General features: G+C 38.1%; 1 protein-coding gene across 3 annotated transcripts in view; it reads left to right on the top strand.

Moving 5' to 3' along the window:
- The first annotated feature begins 5,313 nt into the window (after positions 1–5,313).
- STAT4 (signal transducer and activator of transcription 4) overlaps positions 5,314–23,337 on the top strand; it is a 125,811-nt gene continuing 107,787 nt past the window's right edge. The window contains exons 1-3 of one of the 3 annotated variants that reach the window (XM_055290069.2): positions 5,314–5,577; positions 8,680–8,808; positions 10,125–10,269. In XM_055290069.2, coding sequence (XP_055146044.1) covers positions 5,567–5,577; positions 8,680–8,808; positions 10,125–10,269 — 285 coding nt within the window. In that variant the 5' untranslated portion in view covers positions 5,314–5,566. Of the gene's footprint in view, positions 5,578–5,947; positions 5,967–8,679; positions 8,809–10,124; positions 10,270–23,337 lie in introns of those variants that run through there. The other 2 variants (XM_063644839.1, XM_063644837.1) reach the window with 2 other exon arrangements.

Genomic DNA, 23,337 nt, shown 5'->3' with positions numbered 1-23,337 from the left:
AAAGAAAAGCAAACTGAAACAGAAGTAAATAAAAGGAAACGAAGAGTGGAAGTCAATGAAACAGAAGGCAGAAACACAATAGAAAAAAGTCCATGAAACCAAAAGTTTGTTCTTTGAGAATGTAAATAAAATTGATAAACTTTTAGTAAAACTGTCCTGGGGGGAAAAAAGAAGACACAAACTACCAATATCAGAATTGAGAGAGGTGAGATTATTACAGATTTTCCAGCTATTAAAAGAATAACTGGAATAAAAGGGAATTAAAAGAATAACTTGCTAAAAGGGAATATTATAAACAATTTTATGTATATAATAACAGTTTAGATGAAATATGTAAATTATTTTAAAGACACAAACCAGCAAAGCTCACTCAAGAGAAAATAGGTAACCTAAGTAGTCCTAGATCTAATAAATTGAATTTGTAGTTAAAAAATTTCCCACCAAAAAAAATCTCCAGTCAGAGATTACTTCACTGGTGATTTTTTCAAACATTTAAGGAAGAAATAATACCAATTCTATCCAAGCTTCCAGAAGACATTACAAGAAAAGAAAACTGTAGACAAAGTGTGTCCAGCCCATGGGCTGCATACGGCCCAGGACGGCTTTGAGTGCAGCCCAACACAAACTCTTAAACTTCTCAAAACGTTATGAGGTTGTTTTAAAGCTCATCAGCTATTGTTAGTGTTAGTGTGTTTTATGTGTGGCCCACGACAATTCTTCCAATGTGGCCCAGGGAAGCCAAAAGATTGGACTATGCAATGATCCTCTCTTTTTTGGAATTCATATTTAAGTCATCAAACTTACTTCCTCTATAGCTCTCTGAGCAAGTTATTGCTTTTCTCATAAGAGCAGATAAGATTTTTAGTAAAGCAGAATGGTTATGGGCATTGTTTCTGGAGTCAGACAGTCCTTAGTTTGAATCCCAAATCTGTCCTTACCTCTGATTAGCCTCACTAAAACTCACTAAACCTCTGTCCCCTTATCTGCCAACTGGAGATAATCATGATATTTAATCCTATGGAGTGCTGTGAGGATTAACTAAAACAATGCATGTGAAGTTCTTGGCACTATGTCTGGCATGGAGGTATATGACTATGATTTGTAAATTGCAATGCTTCTGAGATGGCAGTAGAGGGAGCAGAGTCATTGGGAACTGGACTTCAGAAAATTAGCAAGATTGATATTAAACCCTTTTACAAGACAATGTTCCTGATCTGATGGAGCTAGAGCAACCTGGACACAGATGAGTCGATGAGATTTGTACCAGGCCATCTTATCGCAATAATCCTTGCTGTCCCACTCATGTGGTACTAGCATATGCAACCAGGGAACTCAACGCATCTTTCCGCATGTGCGTATTGTCTGTCCAACCTCCAACTCCAGCTCACCCCAGTTTCCTCAGAACACTTAAGAGGGGAGAGGAGAAGTATGGTGATACCACAAAACTGAAACCAGCAAATGTTTATATTCTTTGTACAAAAATTGGGAGAAGGTGGAGCTGGTTTACTTCCCTTATCAGCGGCAAGAGTGATATCCTCTCTCTTCCTCTCTCTGTTTCCCACAAAAGCAGCTCCACAGGGCAGAGTGGGAAAAGCACAATCAGAACTGATTTTGAATCCACCCTGTCTTCTATTTACAACTGTGAACCTGCCTACCCCACCCGGCCTCTCTTCATCTCCATTTCCGCTCTGTACAGCATGGTGGCAGGGAAGCTGGAGGGTTAACCTGGTGACTGCCAAAGTTACCCATAACTTGTTTATTATTCTATTATTAACAGCTATTGATTTAGCATTTAACCTGATCTCACTTCTTACATTATATCTTTGACTCTTCCCAGCAATTTCAGGTGGGATATAATATCCCCACTTTTATAGACAGGAAGTTTTGGGGTTACAGAAGTTAGGTAACTTATACAACTTTGTGCCACTAGAAATTGACACACCGGAACTAGAATCTACTTTTCTGAAAGTCTTTAATCTGGGATTTTCTTCTTAGGATGATACAGCAAAAAATTAGATATAGGGCTTATCACCAGGGCAACTGGGTGGCTGTTTTAGAAAGGAGACAGGAATCTGTGGGGGCCTTTGAATTTGGAAAACCTTACAGGGGTTTCATTTTAGCATTTGGTTTGTTCTTCATTTTACTTCGAATTTTTTTATGTCTTTGTCTCTGAGGGACTGATGAGGCCAGGGCCAGTGTAGGGTCAAGAAACTGAGGACCTGCTTATTTCGTTTTGATTCTAAAAAAGAGAAACAAATTGGACATAGAAGCACCCTTTCTTAGATGTCTTGCTCCACTCATGAAACAGAGAAGGAAGACAGAGGTTCAAGGCAGAAGCTTTAACCAAGAAAAATGTGTGTATTTGGGCAGAGAGTCCCTCATGATAGACATCTCTGGATAAACGAGTTACAGTTGGCAGCATATGGCAAATAGAGCAGAGGTTCTCTAAGTGTTACATGCAGATCCCTGGGAGTGGTCCCCGAGATCTTTTTAGGGCATCTGTAAGGTTAAACTATTTTTATAATAATACTAATACAGTTTTGTCTTTTCACTCTGCTGATATTTGCACCAATGGTACCAAAGCAAAGGTGGGTGAAACTGTTGGGGCCTTAGCACAAAGCAAGCAAGTGGTGCCAAATTATACTAGCAGTTGTATATTTCACCACCATGCACTTACAATAAAAATTTTAAAATGCCAATTTGACTTAAGAATATTTTTGATGAAGCAGTAAAGATTATTAATTTTATTAAATCTCAGACCTTAAGTACATGTCTTTTTAATATTCTTTGTGATGAAATGGAAAAGGCACATATTAAAGGATGATGGTCATCTCGAGGAAAAGCACTTGCGTGATTGTTCGAGTTGCCAAGATGAGCCTGTCACTTCAAGGAAAACAACTGGTAGTATCTGTTGCCAATAATAAAACTGAGCTTTCAAGCAAAAATTAGAATTTGAGCTTGACTGCTTCCCAGTATTTAAAATACTTACATGATGAGATCAACATTGATATCACCTGACATGAATTTCTGAACATTGTATGAGAAAATGTGTCAGCATTTAGAAAATCTGCATACTTCAGTGGACCAATGTTTTTCAAATGACCAGTGTCTGACATTGCAAAATAATTTGTGGGTAATAGTTTCATTCAAAATATATACAACAAAGATTTGAATATAACAGTATACATAAAGTATATTGATAAGGTTTCAGATTTCACAATGCAACTAGCCCTTCAGAAACTACCACTCATTGAGTTTTGATGTGGTATCAAAGAAGAATAATTATTTGAAAAGGTCATTATAATACTCCCCTTTTCCAACTACATAAATGTGTGAGTCCATACTTTCTTCAAATATGTCAACCAAAATAATACTTTGCAGCAGATTAAATGCAGAAACAGATATGAGAATCCAGCTGTCTTCTCTCAAACCAGACATTAAAGAGATTTTTTAAAAGCCACTCTTCTCATTAAGTTTTTCATGTTGGAAGATATATTTGTTTTTCTTAAAACATGTTTAACACAGAGTGAGTTTATTATTGTCATTTTAAAGGAATAAATTAAATACGTATTTTAATTTTTTCTCAGATTTAAGTTTTAACACAGTAAATAAAAATTTCATCCAGAACACTAATACACAAACATTCCTTGGGTTTGTCAACAATTTTTAAGGGAATAGCGGTATCTTGAGAACAAAAGGTTTAAAAACTGCTGTGGAAGCCCCGAGGTAAGGCCCTGAAAAGGAGGAAGAGAACAAACTCTCTGTTTTGTAGAGCAGGCACTCAGCAATTGAATATGATAATGATAAGGACATGTAAAACCAGTGTGACTAGCACTATAAGGCAGGAAGTGAAAAGTGATAAATAAGTGGTCTAGATGTGCACTGTCCAACACTGCAGCCACTAGCCACATGTGGCTTGGAATGTGGCTAGTCCTAACTGACATGCCCTGTAAGTGCTAAATACACACCAGACTTCAGAGATTGAGTATGAAATAAGGAATTCAAAGTATCTTATTAATAATTTTTTATACTGATTATATGCCAAAATGTTAAGATTCTTGTATATATTGGGTTAGTTACAATATTAAAATTAATTTCACCTATGCTTTTTTCCTTTTTAATGTGGCTATGAGACAATTTACAATTACATATGTGGCTTGCATTTTATTTCTCTTGGAGAGCACTGGTTTGGACAGGAAGTATGACAAGAATTTGGAGCAGGGAAACATTGCTGTGGGTTCAGGTCATCGGGAAGTCTTCACTGAGAACTATAGGATTTCACTAAGTAGGTAGGCTCAGGGAGGAATATCCAGTTGAAGAAAGCATCGGTAGTGAAATATGAGGTTAATCTGGGCAGCCGACGTGACTGTTTTGGGTCACATCATGGGCTCTTATAGGGAAGAAAAGTTTCCTGGATAGGTTGGGACCAAACTGTACAGAACTTAAAGTGCCAAGAATTTGGATTTTTTTCTTATAGGCAGTGACAGCTTCTCCAGAAGAAAATCAGACTTTGCTTAGTAGCTTATGGAATAGCCTGAAATTGGCACTTTCTCATGTAGGGTCAGAGCAGCATAAGCTCCTGGAAACTGCCCACTGAACAAGCAAGCAGTGGGGACCAGGCCTACCTAACCAGGAAATTTAGAGTGATGTGGAAAGTGTGACTTTGGATTGATTGACCTATTTGGGGGTGGGTGGTAAGTTTAAGCACATGATAATAATGTCACCTGGGAGAGAAGAATCCAGAGAGTGTACCTGTGTGATATCCATCAGGGGAGAGGGAGGCAGGCCTCTCACCTTGGCATATTGCTCTAAGCATGTGCATAATCAAATTGAGTGACACTTTCTACCTTTTTTTTCAGTCTGTCTGCCTTTATTTTTGTCTTTGTTTTACTATTTTTACTTTTTTAAACATTTTTATTGATTTTTTAATATATGATGGGGTTTTACTGTGTTGCCTGGGCTGGTCTCAAACTCCTGGGCTCAAGCAGTCCTTCCACTTCAGCCTACCAAAGTGCTGGGATTACAGGTGTGAGCCACCACGCCTGGACTTGTCTTTATTGAACCCCTACTGTGAATCAAGGGATTAAGAGCTAACTACAAGGAGTTGAAATGAAAAGACCACCGAGGTGGGAAGGGAAACACCTGGGCTATTATCGGGCTCCGTGGCTAACTTATTGAGTCGTCTTGGTCACCTCACTGGGTCTCTTCAGATATGAAAGAGGATTTAGCATTAGATGGGACTAAGACTTCCTCCAACTCTGTGATTCTAGAACAGGCTGATGTCACAAAGGGAGAAGAACGCACCGTAGCAACCAGGGGCAAGGCTACTCAAGGAGAGTAGGAGGAGGCTGGGCCAGGAAGGGCAGGCACTGGTGGCCTACCCAGGAGTTGGCCCAAACCTCTGGGTCAGGTCACCCTCCTCGGAGTGAGCAGACCCCGCTGGAATTGGAGCCCAGTAAGGTCTATGAGTTTGGTGTTTTGATCCTGGCTACCCATCCCTTCTATCCCAGGGGTGGCTCATCAGGCTGAGTGGAGCCTTATACTAGGGAGAGAGGAAGCTGAAGAAATGAGCTCCAGGTAAGTAACTTTGCAGCGGATCTCAGATTGTCTAAGGAAACCACTGAAGAAAATGTATACCCCGCCCCTCCCCTTTACCCTGGCACTCCTGAGCCACCTGCAGTTGCAAGAGCGGCTGGGAGGGATAAGAGGGAAGAGGACGCCCGGTGAAGGGGCTCCAGCCTGGCAGTTTCTGCGTGTTAGCATTTCTAGAATAAAGAGTGGGTGGGAACTGACCCAAGTAAAGTCCCAGAGACTCGAACACTGACGCACAGGAAAGCCTCAAGTGGGAGGAGAAATGCAAATCCCCTACTGACGATGGCGTCAGCGGCTTTCTCCTAGGGACTGTGAGGGGCGCTTCTGACTTTGGACTTGAGCACCGCCTGGGACCTGTGCTGAGAGAGCGCTAGGTAAGTGGCCAGACCACACCTTCTGGCTGCCTCTTGCGAGGAGGACACGCTTATTATGCAGGGTGCTCTGAAGCTTTGCTTTCGCTTGGCGTTTTGACAATTGCTTCATTTTAACCTGCCTGAAGAGGGTTATTATAGAAGGAAGCGCCCGACTCCACGACCCACAGATGCGCCCTGGCACTGGCTGTCCGCGAAAACCGCTCCGCAGGCCCGCGCCACGGTGCCCGGGCGAATCTCCCAGCGGGGGCCAGGGGAGCTGCGGCGGCTGCGGAGGTGTGTCCTCGCGGAGGCTGAAAGTGAGCCCCTCTTCACTTTCTTAAGCCAGCTTCTCTAGAGCTGTGATGTCTGACTTTAGATTAGCGTACCTGGATTTCAGAAAAAAGCTTGCATCTACGGCAGCCGGTGACTGTGGCTTTGATGGGCGCGAGTGACATTTTAGGGCAGGTCATCTCCTTTTGCAAGCTACAGGCCACAGAGCCAAAGCGGCACCACCAGCTCACAGACAGTGGGACAAAATGCCCCTTTAGTGGATCTTCTAGGGACTGCACGCAAAAAGAACAGACAGGCACTCAGTTTTCAGAAGCAAGGTAACAGTTTTCATGAGAAAGAAATATCCCCTAGAGAGTGAAAGCAAAGAAACCTGCTGAAGGATGTCTAAAGGCGTTCCCAGAGGCTGCAGTAGAAAATGTCCTAGGACTATGTATTCCTTCTTCTTCCTTTTTTCAGCTTTGAATTCAGCTCTCCGAAAGACTCAGATCTTAGTAGTGATTTTTTCCGTGTTTATTTTTATTTTTTTAATTTTCCTTTTATTTTAATTTGACACACAATTGTAAATATTTATGGAATATAGAGTGATATTTCAATAAATATGAACAATGTGTTATGATCAAAGGATATTCAGCATATCCATCACCTCAAACATTTATCATTACTTTGTGTTGTGAACGTTCAAAATCCTCTTAGCTTTTTGAAAATATACACTAAGTTATTGTTAACCATATTCATCCTAGTGTTACAGCACTAGAACTTATTCCTCCCATCTACCTGTAAGTTTTAGTTAGAAAACAGATTTTCATCCAAATCGTAGCAGGGGTTTAACAATAGTATGATGAAAAATTGTAATGCTATTTTCAAGTCATGTTCTCTGTTGTCATTAACTAAAATAGATTGATAGATATTTTACGTTGATAGTAGCATGAGAACAAATGTTCCAATTTTGTGTGGAATATATACACATCCAATATCTGGAAAGACAAAAAGTTCAGGCTCAGAAAACCTCAGGTTGCCCCTCAGAAGCCTCACACATTAGGCAGGCATCATTTCGCCTATTTGATCTTCAAGTTTTTCCTTTTTAAAGTTGACATACTACTTATATCCACCTACCCTATTCATAGCAATGTCAGGAGTGCCACTCATTCTTCATTTAACAAGCATTGATTGAGCATTTACAATATGCCTAGAATTGTAAAGTGTAAAGGTTTTCATAAATATAAAATGATATGCAAATAAAACATTACTTCTTTTCCCGCTTGCTTTCTCTTTAGCAAAACATTGGCAACATGTTTTTCTATAAATTTTAAGTCATTTACCAGGAGCTCAGGGAAAAGGTGCTCAAAATGATTCTATTTGAAACCTGAATAATATGTATATGAAATATATGAAATTACCCTGGTGTTCTATAGGCAAAAGGAAACCTTAGCCTGTCTATGAGATATGTTGAAATGTTATGGTGATTAATCATGTAAAAGGGGGTTTGGTGTTTTTACTTGACTTAGAATTGCTGAGAAAACAACCAAAAATTTGATTTTCAAAAACATAAAATGCTGTAATTTCAAGGAGGCAGTGTCATACTAATTTCTCTGAGTTAGGAAATATGTCTACACCTTCTAAATTGGCCAGAGTGGGGTTACAAGGGGGAAATGCGTACTTTTGTTTTATGACAGGCTGCCAAATAGGTATCAAGTGTGGTTTCTTACTCCTTAAGTAACTTGAGGGTTTAACCACTATCAGATGTTTCTCAGAGACAAAAAGACTACATCCTTTAAGAGCTTTGCCCACCTATAGTGGATCCTCACAGAGAGAAACAAAACACATTCACTGGTTCAGAAATATTTTTAATTTAAAAAACTGAAGCCTACGAAAATGCATACATAAAATTCTTCATGAAGCTAAGACAAAATCGGACTAGAAGTCAGGAACATAAAGCTGACTCTAGAAGCCAGACAAATCTGAAATAAAGAAGAAAGAAATTTGGCAATTTCATATAAAAGAAGCTTCTTGGGGGGGTTGTTCCTCAAATATAAAGTCTTAGAGGGTTTCAGGAGGTATAGTAAATGTCAAATATGTTTGCCTTCAAGTTGCTCCAAGTGTTGAGGGGACAAGAGATAGGGAAAGAGCTTGTTGATAATAGAAATCCACGTAGACAGTTGTGGGCAGGATGTAGGGTGTTTGGGGGAGTGGGAGTGAAAGCTTTCTGGAGCAGGTGGAACAGGAGTTCATTTTAGAGCAAGGAAGGCTGTAGTTTAGGGACACAGAAAGAAGGCTGCTCCCTTCATTAGGGTTGAATTATGAAAAAAAACCGTACTGAAATTGTTGTATCCTTGGATATGTTGGAATTCAGTCATAACATTGACTAATTCTAAGGAAAGAAGAAAATATGTACTAGGGCTATGAACAATATTTTAAAACTCTAATTCTACCCCTTCTTTTATAGCATGTCTCAGTGGAATCAAGTCCAACAGTTAGAAATCAAGTTTTTGGAGCAGGTGGATCAATTCTATGATGACAACTTTCCCATGGAAATTCGGCATCTGTTGGCCCAGTGGATTGAAAATCAAGACTGGTAGGATCAAACATATTTTCCCTAGAAGTTGATGCACAAATGTCTGATGCTCTATCCATGTGAATTTATTTTATGGTCCACTTTTGACTCAGTAGATGCATTCTTTTCAGGTAAAGAACTTTCTCAAGGATTTGAAAAGCCTTCCCAAAGAAGGGGAATAATTGTCATTTCTGGTTCCATTCATTGTAAATGAAAACTTAATGATTCTAGTGCTTCTTTTCTCTGTAAACAAAAACCCAAATAATTTTTCATGTATTAAAAAAGAAACAAATCAATTGATTGTCAGTTCTTTATCACAGACTCAATGTAAATCAGTATTTTTTTCTCAGTAAGATTTATACTCTTCAAAGCTCTATTCACCTTATACCATTTAATTTTTTTGGCCATCTTTTTTATTGTGGTAAAATACATATAACATAAAATTTACCATTGTTTTTGGTGTACTGTTCGGTGGCATTACATATATTCACATTATTATGCAACCATCACCACCATCCATCTGCAGAACTTTTTCATCTTTCCAAACTGAAACTCTGTACTCTTTAAACAGTAACTCCCTAGTCCTCCACCCCCAACCCCTGGCAATCACCATTCTATTTTCTGTCTCTGTGAATTTGACTACTCTAGGTACTTTAGATAATTGGAATCACACGATATTTGTCCTTTTGTAACTGACTTATTTTGCTTAGTGTAATGTTTTCAAAATTCATTCATGTTTAACAGGTATCGTATCAGAATATTCTTCCTTTTTGAAGCTCAATAATATTCCATTGTTTGTATATATCACATTTTGTTTTATAAATGTATCTGTCAATGGACATTTGGGTTGTTTAAACATTTTGGCTATTGCTAATAACTCTGCTAGGAACATTGGTATGCAAATATCTGTTTGAGTCCCTGCTTTTAATTCTTTTGGGTAAATACCCAGATGTGGAATTGCTGGATCATATGGCAATTTTATGTTTAATATTTTGGGTAACTGTCATATAGTTTTCCACAGTGATTGACCATTTTACCTTCCCACCAGCATTGCACAATTTCTCTGTATCCTCACCAACACTCATTTTCTGTTTTTTCTTTTCCTTTTTATAATAGCCACCCTAATGGGTATGAAGTGGTATCTTACTCTGATTTTGACTTGAAATTCCTTAATGATTAGTGTTGTTGAGCATCTCTTCATGTTTACAATTTAATTTTTTAAAACTTTTAAAGACTTATCACCGTGTAATAGGTTTATTGTTTTAAAGTTAATATGGTAAAAAAGTAGACATTTTACCAAGTTGTTTTCTGTTGTGTAATAATCCTTTTTTTTTTAGGGAGGCAGCTTCTAACAATGAAACCATGGCAACGATTCTTCTTCAAAACTTGCTAATACAACTGGATGAACAGTTAGGTCGTGTTTCCAAAGAGAAAAACCTACTCTTGATACACAATCTAAAAAGAATTAGGAAGGTCCTTCAGGTGAGAATGCATTCTACTTTTCCAAAATATTTGGATATATGAGTCTTAAATTTAGTTAAAAATTAAATATGCTCGGCCGGGCGTGGTGGCTCACGCTTGTAATCCCAGCACTTTGGGAGGCCGAGGCGGGCGGATCACGAGGTCAGGAGATCGAGACCACGGTGAAACCCCGTCTCTACTAAAAATACAAAAAAATTAGCCGGGCGTGGTGGCGGGCGCCTGTAGTCCCAGCTACTCGGAGAGGCTGAGGCAGGAGAATGGCGTGAACCCGGGAGGCGGAGCTTGCAGTGAGCCGAGATTGCGCCACTGTACTCCAGCCTGGGTGACAGAGCGAGACTCCGTCTCAAAAAAAAAAAAAAAAAAAAAAAAAAAAAAAAAAAAAAAAAAAAAAAATTAAATATGTACCCTTATATTATTTTCAAATGAAATTTGGGGGAAAATTGAGTTATCTTACCACTTACAAATTTTGTGCTCAATTTTATTACCCAATATTTTTCATGAAATGTTGAAAATAAAATACACTCGAAGTATAGTGCATAAAATACATTACAAGTGTGTTGCATGTGGGACTTGCATGTGTCTTGTTTACTAGCTATGATCCAGTTCAACAACTCTGACCAGACCACAGTTTCATGGCTTTCCAGCAGCCCTCCCTTGCTTTTGTCTTTTACGTAACAAGTTAGAGTTAGTATTGTTCTCATTCCTAAATGAGAGCATCATGAGTGAATGTATTCTTCCAGATTTGGTTCGGATCTCACCCTCCTTTAAAAGTGTTGTTTGGTACTCTCTGGTTCACCCAGGCAGAGCCCATCTCTGTGTGTTTCCTCAGCACCAGAACACATTGGTACTGTGGCATTTAGTATATTCGATATTATTGCTATTTCTATGTGTTTGACTTCTCTCCCTATCATGAGTTCCTTGAGGCAAGGACTTTAGTGTTCAACTTTGAATTTCCAGCACCCAGCATAAGTCTGGACTTGTGGTAGATGTGCAATGTTTACTGATTAAGGGGTGAGTAAATGAAGTAAGTGAATCAGGGATCTAAAGAATTAAAAGCAAGCTAATACGGAGCTAAACCCAGGAGTTCTAATGTAATAAACCCTGACCATGGACTGCTATAATATTTACTGAGTACCTATACAACATATTAGATAACAGAAAAATTGCTTTGTGCCATTTTTCATGGAGACATTTTTAGAATCCAAAACCTACAATTAACACATTTTTAGAACATTTTAGCTAGACGATAACAGAAATGTTCTTGACATTACATTTGTGAGAAGGACAAATATATTGTTTTTCCTATCGTTGTTTGGATTGCGCTGAGCTATCTTTGACGTTGTAATCCCCTGTAACTCTGCAAGACACTTGACTAAAAACAGGACAATAGCATATTGCGGACAAAACAGGATTTTTGGCAGCATACAGCAATCTGTCTTTTATGGAGACAAATCATTTAACGGTGACTTTATTAGCTTAGTGCTCTAATCTATAAATCTAAAATGGGGTTTGGCATGCCATGGCCCACAAGTCAAAAGGCCACTGCCCGTTTTCATATGGCCCATGACTAAGCTGATTTTTATATTTTTAAGTGATTGAAAAAGAATAAAAATAAAATAGATCATAAAATTTAAAATAATATTTCTGACACATGAAAATTATATGAAATTCAAATTTCTGTGTTTTATTGAAACACAGCCACACTCATTGGTTTACATATTGTTTATGATTGCTTTTACACTACAATGGCAGAAGTTGTGATAGAGACAGCATGACCTACACAGCCTAAAATAAAAATATGTGTGCATATTATATATGTGTGTGTATATATATGTCTCATATTTACATATGATATATATGTATATCACATTTATCTGGCCTTTTATAGGATAGTTTGCTAACTCTTAGCCTACTAGTAAAGAGTCTATAGGTCACTTTGCTAGATAAGCACAGATGGGGAAAATATTAATACATGATGCATGGTCTTTGGAACCAAGAAGATCTGTGTTAAAAATCTGACCCTCAAATGTGGCTTTGAGCAAATCACTTAATCTTCTGACCTGTATCTTTTAATATAAACAAAGATAATTATTATCTACCTTTTGGAATTGTGAGAAGGCTGGAGCTTTTCTTCTGGCAAAAAGTAGGCATTCAATAAATGATTCTTATTGTTGGTAGGGAAAATAGCAGGATTTTCTCAGTGTAAATCAGGGGTAAGAAAACAGCCCATCTTTTGTGTTGGGCAGGAGGATAAGATTGTGAGGGAGGCTTCTCCTCTGGCCAGTTGTATCGGACAAGTCTTGTTAAACCATCACTTCTATTTCACGAAGCCACTGCTCAAAAACCTGCAGTTACCCCCAGTCACGCTTCAGCTCAAGCACAAACTCATCTGCGTGTGTCATTGGCCCTCTAGCATCTTTCCTCTTTAGACCTTTCCCAACAATCTTCCTTGAGCTCCTCCACATCCCTACCTCAGAAAAATAGATCTACCACTTGTTCCTGAACACGTCACGTACACTCTTGAATGACTCAGCCTTGTCCATGACGGTCCCATGGCCAGGAATGCTCTTCCATCCCTCTTCCACCAGTCTAGTTCCCATCCATCCCTAAAGAATCTATGTAGGTTCCAGTGCAACAAGAAAACCTTCACCATATGCTTTAGTCTGTGTTCTCATCCTCCAGCCCTCCAGCAACAACTACAAGGTAAGCAGCATCTCCTTGTGTCACTTTTACCCTCAAGGACCTTGTGACCTGGTTTGACACACATGTGTTGCATATTTACATATTGTTTATGATTGCTTTTACACTACAATGGCAGAAGTTGTGATAGAGAGAGCATGACCTACACAGCCTAAAATAAAAATATGTGTGCATATTATATATGTGTGTGTATATATATGTCTCATATATATATGTGTTGCATGTGTGTCAAACCAGGTCACAAGGTCCTTGAGGGTAAAAGGCTGATCTCCTTTTCTGACCCCCCTCCCTCACCCTCAGTACTCAATATGGTTCTAGTGCACACTAGGAATTCAAAAAACAATTTGGTGAATTAAGACATTTGAGTTGAAAAAAACACTTGCCCTTTCTCATTCTTCCATATATATCAATTTATAAACTGTGCTTGTTGGGCATTTGTATTAACAACACAGAAGCTAGTAGTAAAAATCATTGTCAGCTATGGTTTCACACCTAAACAAACCTGCATTTTATGCTTCATTTTAACCTACTATACTCCCATTAAGTTGTGTGTGTTTTTTGCGGGGAGGGGTGGTATGATGAGTCTTTTTTAAAAAATAGGATCCTCTCTTCCCTACAAAAAAGAAAAAAAATTCCCTATCAAAAGGCTTTTGACGCTGTGCTTATCTGATTTAAATATTTTCATCCTCTGGGATTTTAAATACAAACCATCTTGACAATTACAGCAAAAAGGAGTGAACAATATGATACCTGGGGAACTAAGGGATGTAGAAGGTAGATTTATTTTGGTTCTTTATAGAGCAACTGAGATCTCTAGTTTCAGTATTTTATTATTTATGTTACACCTACTTCCAATAACAGTTTGGAATGGCTTGTTACAAAGGACAAAACAAAACCACTTTCCCGATGGCAAATTCAAGAAGCTCCAAGGTGGAAGCAATAAACACCATCATTCAGCAGCCCTTGGCCTATTTAAGGGGAGGCAGACTCACACCCAGGAGCAAGGGTTACTTGAATCCTGGCCCTGCCACTTGCAACGTGGCCCTGAGTAAGATATCCACACACTCTGGCCTCAGTTTCCTCAGCAGTGTAAGGGGCAATCACACTGGTACTTTCCCCACAGAAATGTTAGGAGTATGGAGATGATTGATTCTAAAACATGCAGCAAGGACCATAGTCTTTTGCTAAAGGTTTGCTAAAAATAAATATCTGCCCCAGATAGTTCAAGAATGCTTTGCTTTAAAAAAATTAATGGACCTTAAAAAATTAATGCAGTTTATTTTTAAGAGTAGTTTTAGGTTTACAGAAAAATTGAGCAGAAAGTGAAGTTCTCATATACTTCCTTCCCAGCTCCACATCCTAGTTTCACCTACTATTCATATCTTGCATTGGTAGCATACATTTGTGACAGTTGATGAACTAATATTGATACATTATTATTAACTTACATTTCAAGACTACATTAGGATTCACTCATTGTGTTGTATAATTTTATGGGTTTTGACAATGCATAATGTCATATATCTACCATTACAGTGTCATACTAGAGAGTTTCATGGCCCCTGAAAATCTCCTGTCCTCCACAATATTCATCCCTCCCTCCCTTGCCACAGAACCCCTGAACACTACCGATCTTTTTACTTTCTAGATTTTTCTCCCATGTGATAATTCTTTTTTTATTGATATACAATACTTTACATATTTATGGGGTACATGAAATATTTTATTCCATGCATAGAATGTGTAATGATTAAGTCAGGGTATTTGTAGTATCCATCATCTTTAGAATTTATCACTTCTATGTTGGAAACATTTCAAGTTCATTCTTCTAGCTACTCTAAAATATACATTACATTGTTGTTAACTATATTAACCCTGCTATAGAATGTTAGAACTTAATCCTTCTATTTAACTGTATGTTTGTACCCATTAACCAGGCTCTTTTCATCTCCCTCCATCCACCCACCCTTCCCAGCCTCTGGTATCTATATTCTACTCTTTACCTCCATGAGATCCACTTCTTTAGCTCCCACATATGAATGAGAACATGCGATATTTGTCTTTCTGTGCCTGGCTTATTTTATTTAACATAATGACATCTGGTATGATCCGTGTTGCTGCAAATGACATGATTTTATTCTTTTTATGGCCAAATAGTATTCTGTGTGTATGTATGTGTGTGTGTGTGTGTGTGTGTGTGTGTATAATATTTTCTTTAGCCATTCTTCCATCAATGGACACTTAGGTTGATTCCAAATCTTTGTTATTGTGAATAGTGCTGCAATAAACATGCAAGTGCAGGCATCTCTTTCATATTCTAATTTTTTTCCTTTGGATAAATACCTAGTAGTGGGATTGCTGGAGCCTATAGTAGTTCTATTTTTAGTTTTTTGGACATTTCCATACTGGTTGTATTAATTTACATTCCTACCAACAGTGTACAGACTTCCTTTTTCTCTGCATTGTCACCAGCATGTTATTTTTTGTCTTTTTAAAAATAGCCGTTCTAGGCTGGGCATGGTAGCTCACACCTGTAATTCCAGTACTGAGGTCAGGAGTTCAAGACCAGCCTGGCCATCAAGGCGAAACCCTGTCTCTTCTAACAATACAAAAATTAGCCAGATGTGATGATACGTGCCTGTAATCCCAGCTACTCAGGAGGCTGAGGCAGGAGAATTGCTTGAACCCGGGAGATGGAGGCTGCAGTGAGCCGAGATAGTGCCACTGCACTCCAGCCTGGACAAACACATCAAGACTCTGTCTCAAAAAAAATATATATATATCATATATATACATACACATGTATGTATAAAATAACCATTTTAACGGGGGTAAGATGATATCTTATTGTGGTTTCAATTTGCATTTTCCTGATTAGTGATGTTGAGCATTTTTTCTTATATCTGTTGACTATTTGTATGTCTTTTAAATTTTTAAATTCTTTTTATTTTTATTTCAGTAGTTTTTGGGGTACAGGTGGTTTTTGGTTACATGGATAAGTTCTTTAGTGGTGATTTCTGAAATTTTAGTGCACCTGTCACCCGAGCAGTGTACACTGCACTCAATATGTAGTCTTTTATCCCTCACCCGCCTCCCAACCTTCCCCTACAAGTCCCCAAAGTCTGTTATATCATTCTTATGCCTTTGCATCCTCATAGCTTAGCTCCCACTTGTGAGAACATATGATATTTGGTTTTCCATTTATGAGTTACTTCACTTAGAATAATGCCCTCCAGTTTTATCCAGGTTGCTGCAAAAGACATTATTTCATTCCTTTTTATGGCTGAGTAGTATTCTATGGTGTATATATACCATATTTTCTTTATCTACTCATTGGTTGATGGACACTTAGGTTGGTTTCTTATCTTTGCAATTGCAAATTGTACTGCTATAAACATGGTTGTGCATGGGTATTTTTTATATAATGATTTCTTTTCCTTTGGGTAGATACCCAGTAGTGGGATTTCTGGATTAAATAGTAGTTCTACTTTTCTTTGAGGAATCTCCATACTGTTTTCCATAGCGGTTGTACTAGTTTACATTCCCATCAGCAGTCTAACAGTGTTCCCTTTTCACTACATCCATGCCAGCATCTATTAGACTTTTTAATTATGACCATTCTTGCAGGAGTAAGGTGGTATCTCATTGCGGTTTTAATTTGTATTTTACTGACAATTAGTGATGTTGAGCATTTTTACATGTTTGTTGACTGTATATCTTCTTTTGAGAATTGTGTATTCAAGTCCTTTGCCCAGTTTTTGATGGGATTTTTTTTTGCTTATTTGTTTGAGTTCCTTGTAGATTATGAATATTAGTCCTCTGTCAGATACATAGTTTGCAAATATTTTCTCCCACTCTGTGGGTTGTCTGTTTACTTGGCTGATTATTTCTTTTGCTGTGCAGAAGCTTTTTAGTTAATTAGGTCCCATCTATTTATCTTTGTTTTTGTTGCATTTGCTTTTGGGGTCTTAGCCATGAATTCTTTGCATAAGCCAATGTCTAGAAGTGGTTTTCCAATGTTATCTTCTAGAATTTTTATGGCTTCAGGTCTTAGATTTAAGTCTTTGATCCATGTTGAGTTGATTTTTATATAGGCTGAGAAATCAGTTTCATTCTTCTACATGTGGCTTGCCAGTTTTCCCAGCCCATTTACTGAATAGGGTGTCTTTTCCCTGATTTATATTTTTGCGTGCTTTGTCGAAGATCAGTTGGCTGTAAATATTTGCCTTTGTTTCTGGGTTGTCTATTCTGTTCCATTTGTCTACATGCCTATTTTTATACCAGTACCATGTGGTTTTGATAACTACAGCCTTCTAATATAATTTGAAGTTGGGTAATATGATGCCCCCAGATTTGTTCTTTTTGCTTAGTATTGCTTTGGCTATGCAGGTTGTTTTTTGGTTTCATATGAATTTTAGGATTGTTTTTTCTAAATCTATGAAGAATGATGATGGTATTTTGATGGAAATTGCATTGAATCTGTAGACTGATTTGGGCAGAGTAGTCATTTTCACAATATTGATTCTTCCCATTCATGAGTTTCCATTTGTTCATGTTATATATGCTTTCTTTCAGCAGGATTTTGTAGTTTTCTTTGTAGAGATCTTTCACCTCCTTGGTTAGTTATATTCCAAAGTCTGTCTTTCTTTCTTTCTTTCTTTCTTTCTTTCTTTTTCTTTCTTCTTTCCTTCCTTCCTTCCTTTCTTTCTTTTTTTTTTGCAGCTATTGTAAAAGGGGTTGAGTTATTGATTTGATTCTCAGCTTGATCGTTGTTGGAGTATATCAGAGCTACTGATTTTCGTACATTGATTTTGTATCCTGAGAGTTTACTGAATTCCTTTATCAGATTTAAGAGCTTCCTGGATGAGTCTTTAGGGTTTTCTAGATATACGATTATATCATCAGCAAACAGTGACAATTTGACTTCCTCGTTTCCAATTTGGATGCCTTATATTTCTTTCTCTTGTTGATTGCTCTGGCCAGGACTTCCAGTACTATGTTGATTAGAAGTGAGGAAAATGGGCACTCTTGCCTTATTCCAGTTCTCGGGGGGAATGCTTTCAACTCTTCCCCATTCAGTATAATGTTGGCTGTAGGTTTGTCATATATGGCTTTTATTTCTTTAAGTTCGTTTTATGCCTAATTTCTTGAGGGTTTTTTTATCATAAAGAGATGCTGGATTTTATCAAAGATTTTTCTGCACCTATTGAGATGATCGTATGGTTTTGTTTCTAATTCTGTTTATGTAATATATCATATTTATTGACTTTGTGTATGTTAAACTATCCCTGTATTCCTAATATAAAACCCGTTTGATCATGACGTCTTATCTTTTTGATCTGCTGTTGGATTTGATTAGCTAGCATTTTGCTGAGGATTTTTGCATCTACGTTCATCAGAGCTATTGGTCCGGTAGTTTTCTTGTTATGCCCTTTCCTGGTTTTGGTATTGGGGTGATACTGGCTTCATGGAACAATTTAGAGAGAATTCCCTCTTTCACTATCTTTTGCAATAGTTTCAGTGGGATTGGTACCAATTCTTCTTTGACTGTCTGATAGAATTCAGCTATGAATCCATCTGGTCCTGGACTTTTTTCGTTGGCAATTTTTTTTAGCTACTGATTCAATCTTGCTGCTTGCTATTGGTCTGTTCAGGGTTTCTGTTTCTTCCTGATTTAATTTAGGAGGGTTTTATATTTCCAGGAATTTATCTGTCTCCTCTAGATTTCCTAGTTTGTGCACCTAAAAGTATTCATAGTAGCCTTAGCTAATCTTTTGTATTTCTGCAGTATTGGCTGTAGTTTCATTTCTCATTGAGAAATGAGATCTTATTTGGATCTTCTCTCTTCTTTTTTTGGTTAATCTCACTAATGGTCTATCAATTTTATCTTTTCAAATAACATGCTTTTTGTTTCATTTATCTTTTGTATTTTTTTGTTTCGATTTTATTTAGTTCTCTGTTCTTTGTTATTTCTTGTGTTGTGCTGGGTTTGGGTTTAGTTTCTTTTGAGAAATGTCTATTCATATTTTTGCCCACTTTTTAACGGGATTATTTGTTTTTTACTGTTGAATTGTTTGATTTCCTTATATATTCTGGATATTAGCCTTTTGTCAGATGAATAGTTTCCAAATATTTTCTCCCATTCAACAGATTGTCTCTTCACTCTGCTGAATATTTCCTTTGCTGTGCAGAAGCTTTTTAGTTTAATGTAGTTCTATTTATCGATTTTTGTTTTTGTTTTCTGTGCATATGAGGTCATAAGCATAAAATCTTTGCCTAGACCAATGTCCTGAAGCATTTTCCTTATGTTATCTTGTAGCAGTTTATAATTTAAGTCTTACATTTAAATCTTTAATCCATCTTGAGTTGATTTTTATATATGGTAAGAGATAGGGTCCAGTTCCATTCTTCGGCATATGGATATCCCACCACGATTTATTGAACAGGATGTTTTTGCTTCAGTGTAGGTTCCTGGCACCTTTGTCAAAAATTAGTTGGCTGTAAATATGTGGATTTATGTCTGGGTTCTCTATTCTGTTCCATTGGTCAATGTGTCTGTTTTTATACCAGTAACATGCTGTTTTGGTTGCTATAGTCTTGTAATATACTTTGAAGTCAGGTAGTATGATGCCTCCAGCTTTGTTCTTTTTGCTCAGACTGCTTTGGCTGTTCAGGCTCTTTTTGGTATCATACAAATTTTTTTTTCTATTTTTCTATTTTGTTTTTTCTATTTCTATTTTGTTTTTTCTATTATGGTGAAAAATGACATTGGCATTTTAATAGGGATTGCTCTGACTCTGTAGATTGCTTTGGGCCAGTATGATCATTTTAATGATATTAATTCTTCCAATCCATGAGCATAGAGATGTCTTTCCATTTGTTTGTGTCCTCTTCAATTTTTTTTCTTTTTTTGAGATGGAGTCTTGTTTGTTGCCCAGGCTGGAGTGCCTTGGCACAATCTCAGCTCACTGCAACCTCTGCCTCCTGAGTTCAAGCATTTCTCCTGCCTCAGCCTCCCGAGAAGAGTAGCTGGGACTACAGGCATGTGCCACCATGCCTGGCTAATGTTTGTATTTTTACTAGAGACGGGGTTTCACCATGTTGGCCAGGTTGGTCTCAAACTCCTGACCTCAGGTGATCCGCCCAATGTCCTGGGATTACAGACGTGAGCCACCGCACCTGGCCCTCTTCAATTTTTTTAATCAGTGTTTTGTAGTTTTCCTTGTAGAGATCTTTCACTTTCTTCATTAAATTTATTCCCAGGTATTTTATTTTTTATAGGTATTGTAAATGAGATTGTCTTCTTGATTTCTTTCTCAGCTAATTCATTTTCATTGTATGGAAATGCTACTGATTTTTGTATGTTAATTTTGTATCCTGCAACTTTACTGAACATATTTATCAGACCTAGGAGATTTTTGGTGTACTCTTTAGGATTTTCTAGTATAAAATCGTATCATCAGCAAAGAAGGACAAATTTTTTTTTTTTTTGATACAGAGTCTCACTCTGTCACCCAGACTGGAGTTCAATGGTGTGATCTTGGCCCACTGCAAACTCCGCCTCCCAGGTTCAAGCAATTCTCCTGCGTCAGCCTCCTGAGTAGCTAGGATTACAGGCACATGCCACCACACCCAGCTAATTTTTGTATTTTTAGCAGAGATGGGGTTTCACTGTGTTGACTGGTCTCGAACTCCTGGCCTCAAATGATCTGCCTGTCTTGGCCTCCCAAGGTGCTGGGATTACAAGCGTAAGCCACAGCTCCTGGCCAAGAAGGACAATTTGACATCCTCTTTTCCAGTTTGGGTGCCTTTTATGTCCTTCTCTGGCTTAATTGCTCTGGCTATGACTTCCAGCAATATGTTGAATAGGAGTAGTTGAAAAATGTTCATCCTTGTCTTATTCCACCTCTCAGAGAAAAGACTTTCAGCTTTTTCTTATTCAGTATGATGTTAGCTGTAGGTTTGTCATCTATGGCCTTTTTATGTTGAAGTATATTCCTTCTGTGTCTCATTTGTTGAGAGTTTTGGTCATGAAGGACATTGAATTTCACCAAATGCTTTTTCTATATCTATTGAGATGGTCACATGATTTTTGTTCTTCATTCTGCTGATGTGGTTTATCATATTTACTGATTTGCATATGTTGAACCATCCTTGCATCCCTGGGATAAATCCCACTTGATCACATTGTTTTTTTGTTTTGTTTTATTTTTGTTTTCTGAGATGCTGTTGGATTTGATTTGCTAGTATTTTGTTGACAAATCTTGCATCAGTGTTCATCAGGGATATTGGCCTGTAGTTGTCTCTTTGTGTTGTGTCCTTGTCTGGTTTTGGTACCAGGGTAGTGCTGGCACAGAACAAGCTAGGGAGAATTTCTTCCTCTTCAATTTTTTGGAATAATTTGAGGAGAATTGGTGTTAGTTCTTCTATGAAAGTTTGATAGAATTTGGCAGTAAAGGCCAGGTGTATTGGCACATGCCTGTAATCCCAGCACTTTGGGAGGCTGAGGCAGATGATCACCCGAGGTCAGGAGTTTGAGACCAGTCTGGCCAACGTGGTGAAACCCTGTCTCTACTAAAAATACAAAAAATTAGCTGGGCATGGTGGTGATCACCTGTAGTCCCAGCTACTCATGAGGAGGAGAATCACTTGAGCCTGGGAGGCAGAGGTTGCACTAAGCTGAGATCACACCACTGCACTCCAGCCTGGGCGACAGACTCTGTCTCAAACAAACAAACAAAAACAATAACAACAACAACAACAACAAAGAATTCGACAGTAAAGTCATTCAGTCCTGGACTTTGTCAGGAGACTTACTAATTCAATCTCATTACTCATTATTAGTCTGTTTAGGTTTTTTTGGGTTTTTTTCCTGATTCAATCTTGCTAGGTTGCATGAGTCCAGGAATTTATCCGTTTCCTCTAGGTTTTTCAGCTTGTTAGTGTATTGTTCATAATTGTCTCTGATGATCTTTTATATTTCCATGATATCAGTTGTTAATGTCTCCTTTTTCATTTCTGATTTTATTTATTTGGGTCATCTCTCTTTTTTATGGTTAGTCTAGCAAGTCATTTATTGATTTTGTTTATCTTTTCAAAACAACTAGTTTTTCATTTTGTTGATCCTTTGTATCTTTTTTTAGTCTCTATTTCATTTTATTCTGCTCCGATCTTTATTAATTCTTTCCCTCCACTAATTTGGATTTTTTTTCTTGCTTTTCTAGTTACTTGAGGTGCATGATTAGATTGTTTATTTGAATTTATCTTTTTATGTAGGTGTTTATTTCTATGAACCTCCCTTTTAGCACTGCTTTTTCATAGATTTGGATATGTTGTTTCAATTTTCATTTGTTTCAAGGAATTTTTTTATTTCTTCAATTTCTTCCTTGGTGCAATGATTATCCAGTAGCAGCATGACAGGTCATGCATTTGTACAGTTTCCAAAGTGCCTTTTGTTATTGATTTCTGGTCTTATTCTATTGTGGTCTAAGAAGATATCTGATATACTTTTGATTTTAGAACAATTTTTGAGACTTGCCTTTTGTCCTGTGATCTTGATTGGGTAGTACACTTTGGCTTTGATTCTGAGTGTGTGCAGTAGTGTAGTCTCTGTGTAATTTCTTTGGCAATAAACAACATCAGTGGTGTCTATGATTTCCTTGATGGCTTAGGGTGCATTTGTTAGTGGAGGCTGTGTTGAAGTTTCTCTGGGGACTGGGACACCAGGTGGACCCAGTATTTAGGCTCCAGTGGTGGCGGCAGTGGGCTGACTATGTCTGTCCTTGGGACCCAGTGTGGAGTATGCTGGCACCAGTGTTAGCAAGTCCAGGTGGGCCAATTACTAAGCCTCTAGGTGGCTTTCGTGACTGCCAGATATAGCAACAGTAGGCCAGGCAGGTGTGTGGGTTCTTGGACCCCTGGGCAGGCAGTATGGCATAGGCAATGGTAGTAGCAGTGATGGGACAACCCTTTGCTCCCATGCAGTCCATGCTGATGTTGGAAGTAGTTGTGATGGGCTGGGAGGGCCAGTCCCCAGGCCTATAGGTAGCACATGTGGGTGGGTGCCAGCTGTGGTTGTAGCAGCAGGTTGGGTGGGCCCAACCTTTGACTTTGGAAGGATTGCTCAGGTGTGTATGGTGGTAGACTGGGTTGTGTAATCCCCACTTTACAGTTTTGCCTTTTCTAGAATGTCATGCAATTGGATTCATATAGGCTGTGGCCTTCTTAGACTGGCTTCTTTCACTTGGCAATATGTTTTTAAGGTTCCTTTGTGTCTTTGCATGGCTTGATAGCTCATTTCTTTTTGCTGCTGAATAATATTCTTTTGTACAGATGTACCCCAGTTTATTCATTTTTGGCTATTATGAA

The sequence above is a fragment of the Symphalangus syndactylus genome, chromosome 8 (assembly GCF_028878055.3).
Source record: "Symphalangus syndactylus isolate Jambi chromosome 8, NHGRI_mSymSyn1-v2.1_pri, whole genome shotgun sequence".
In the NCBI taxonomy this organism is placed as follows: domain Eukaryota; kingdom Metazoa; phylum Chordata; class Mammalia; order Primates; family Hylobatidae; genus Symphalangus; species Symphalangus syndactylus.
This window is presented reverse-complemented; position numbering and strand designations above follow the sequence as displayed.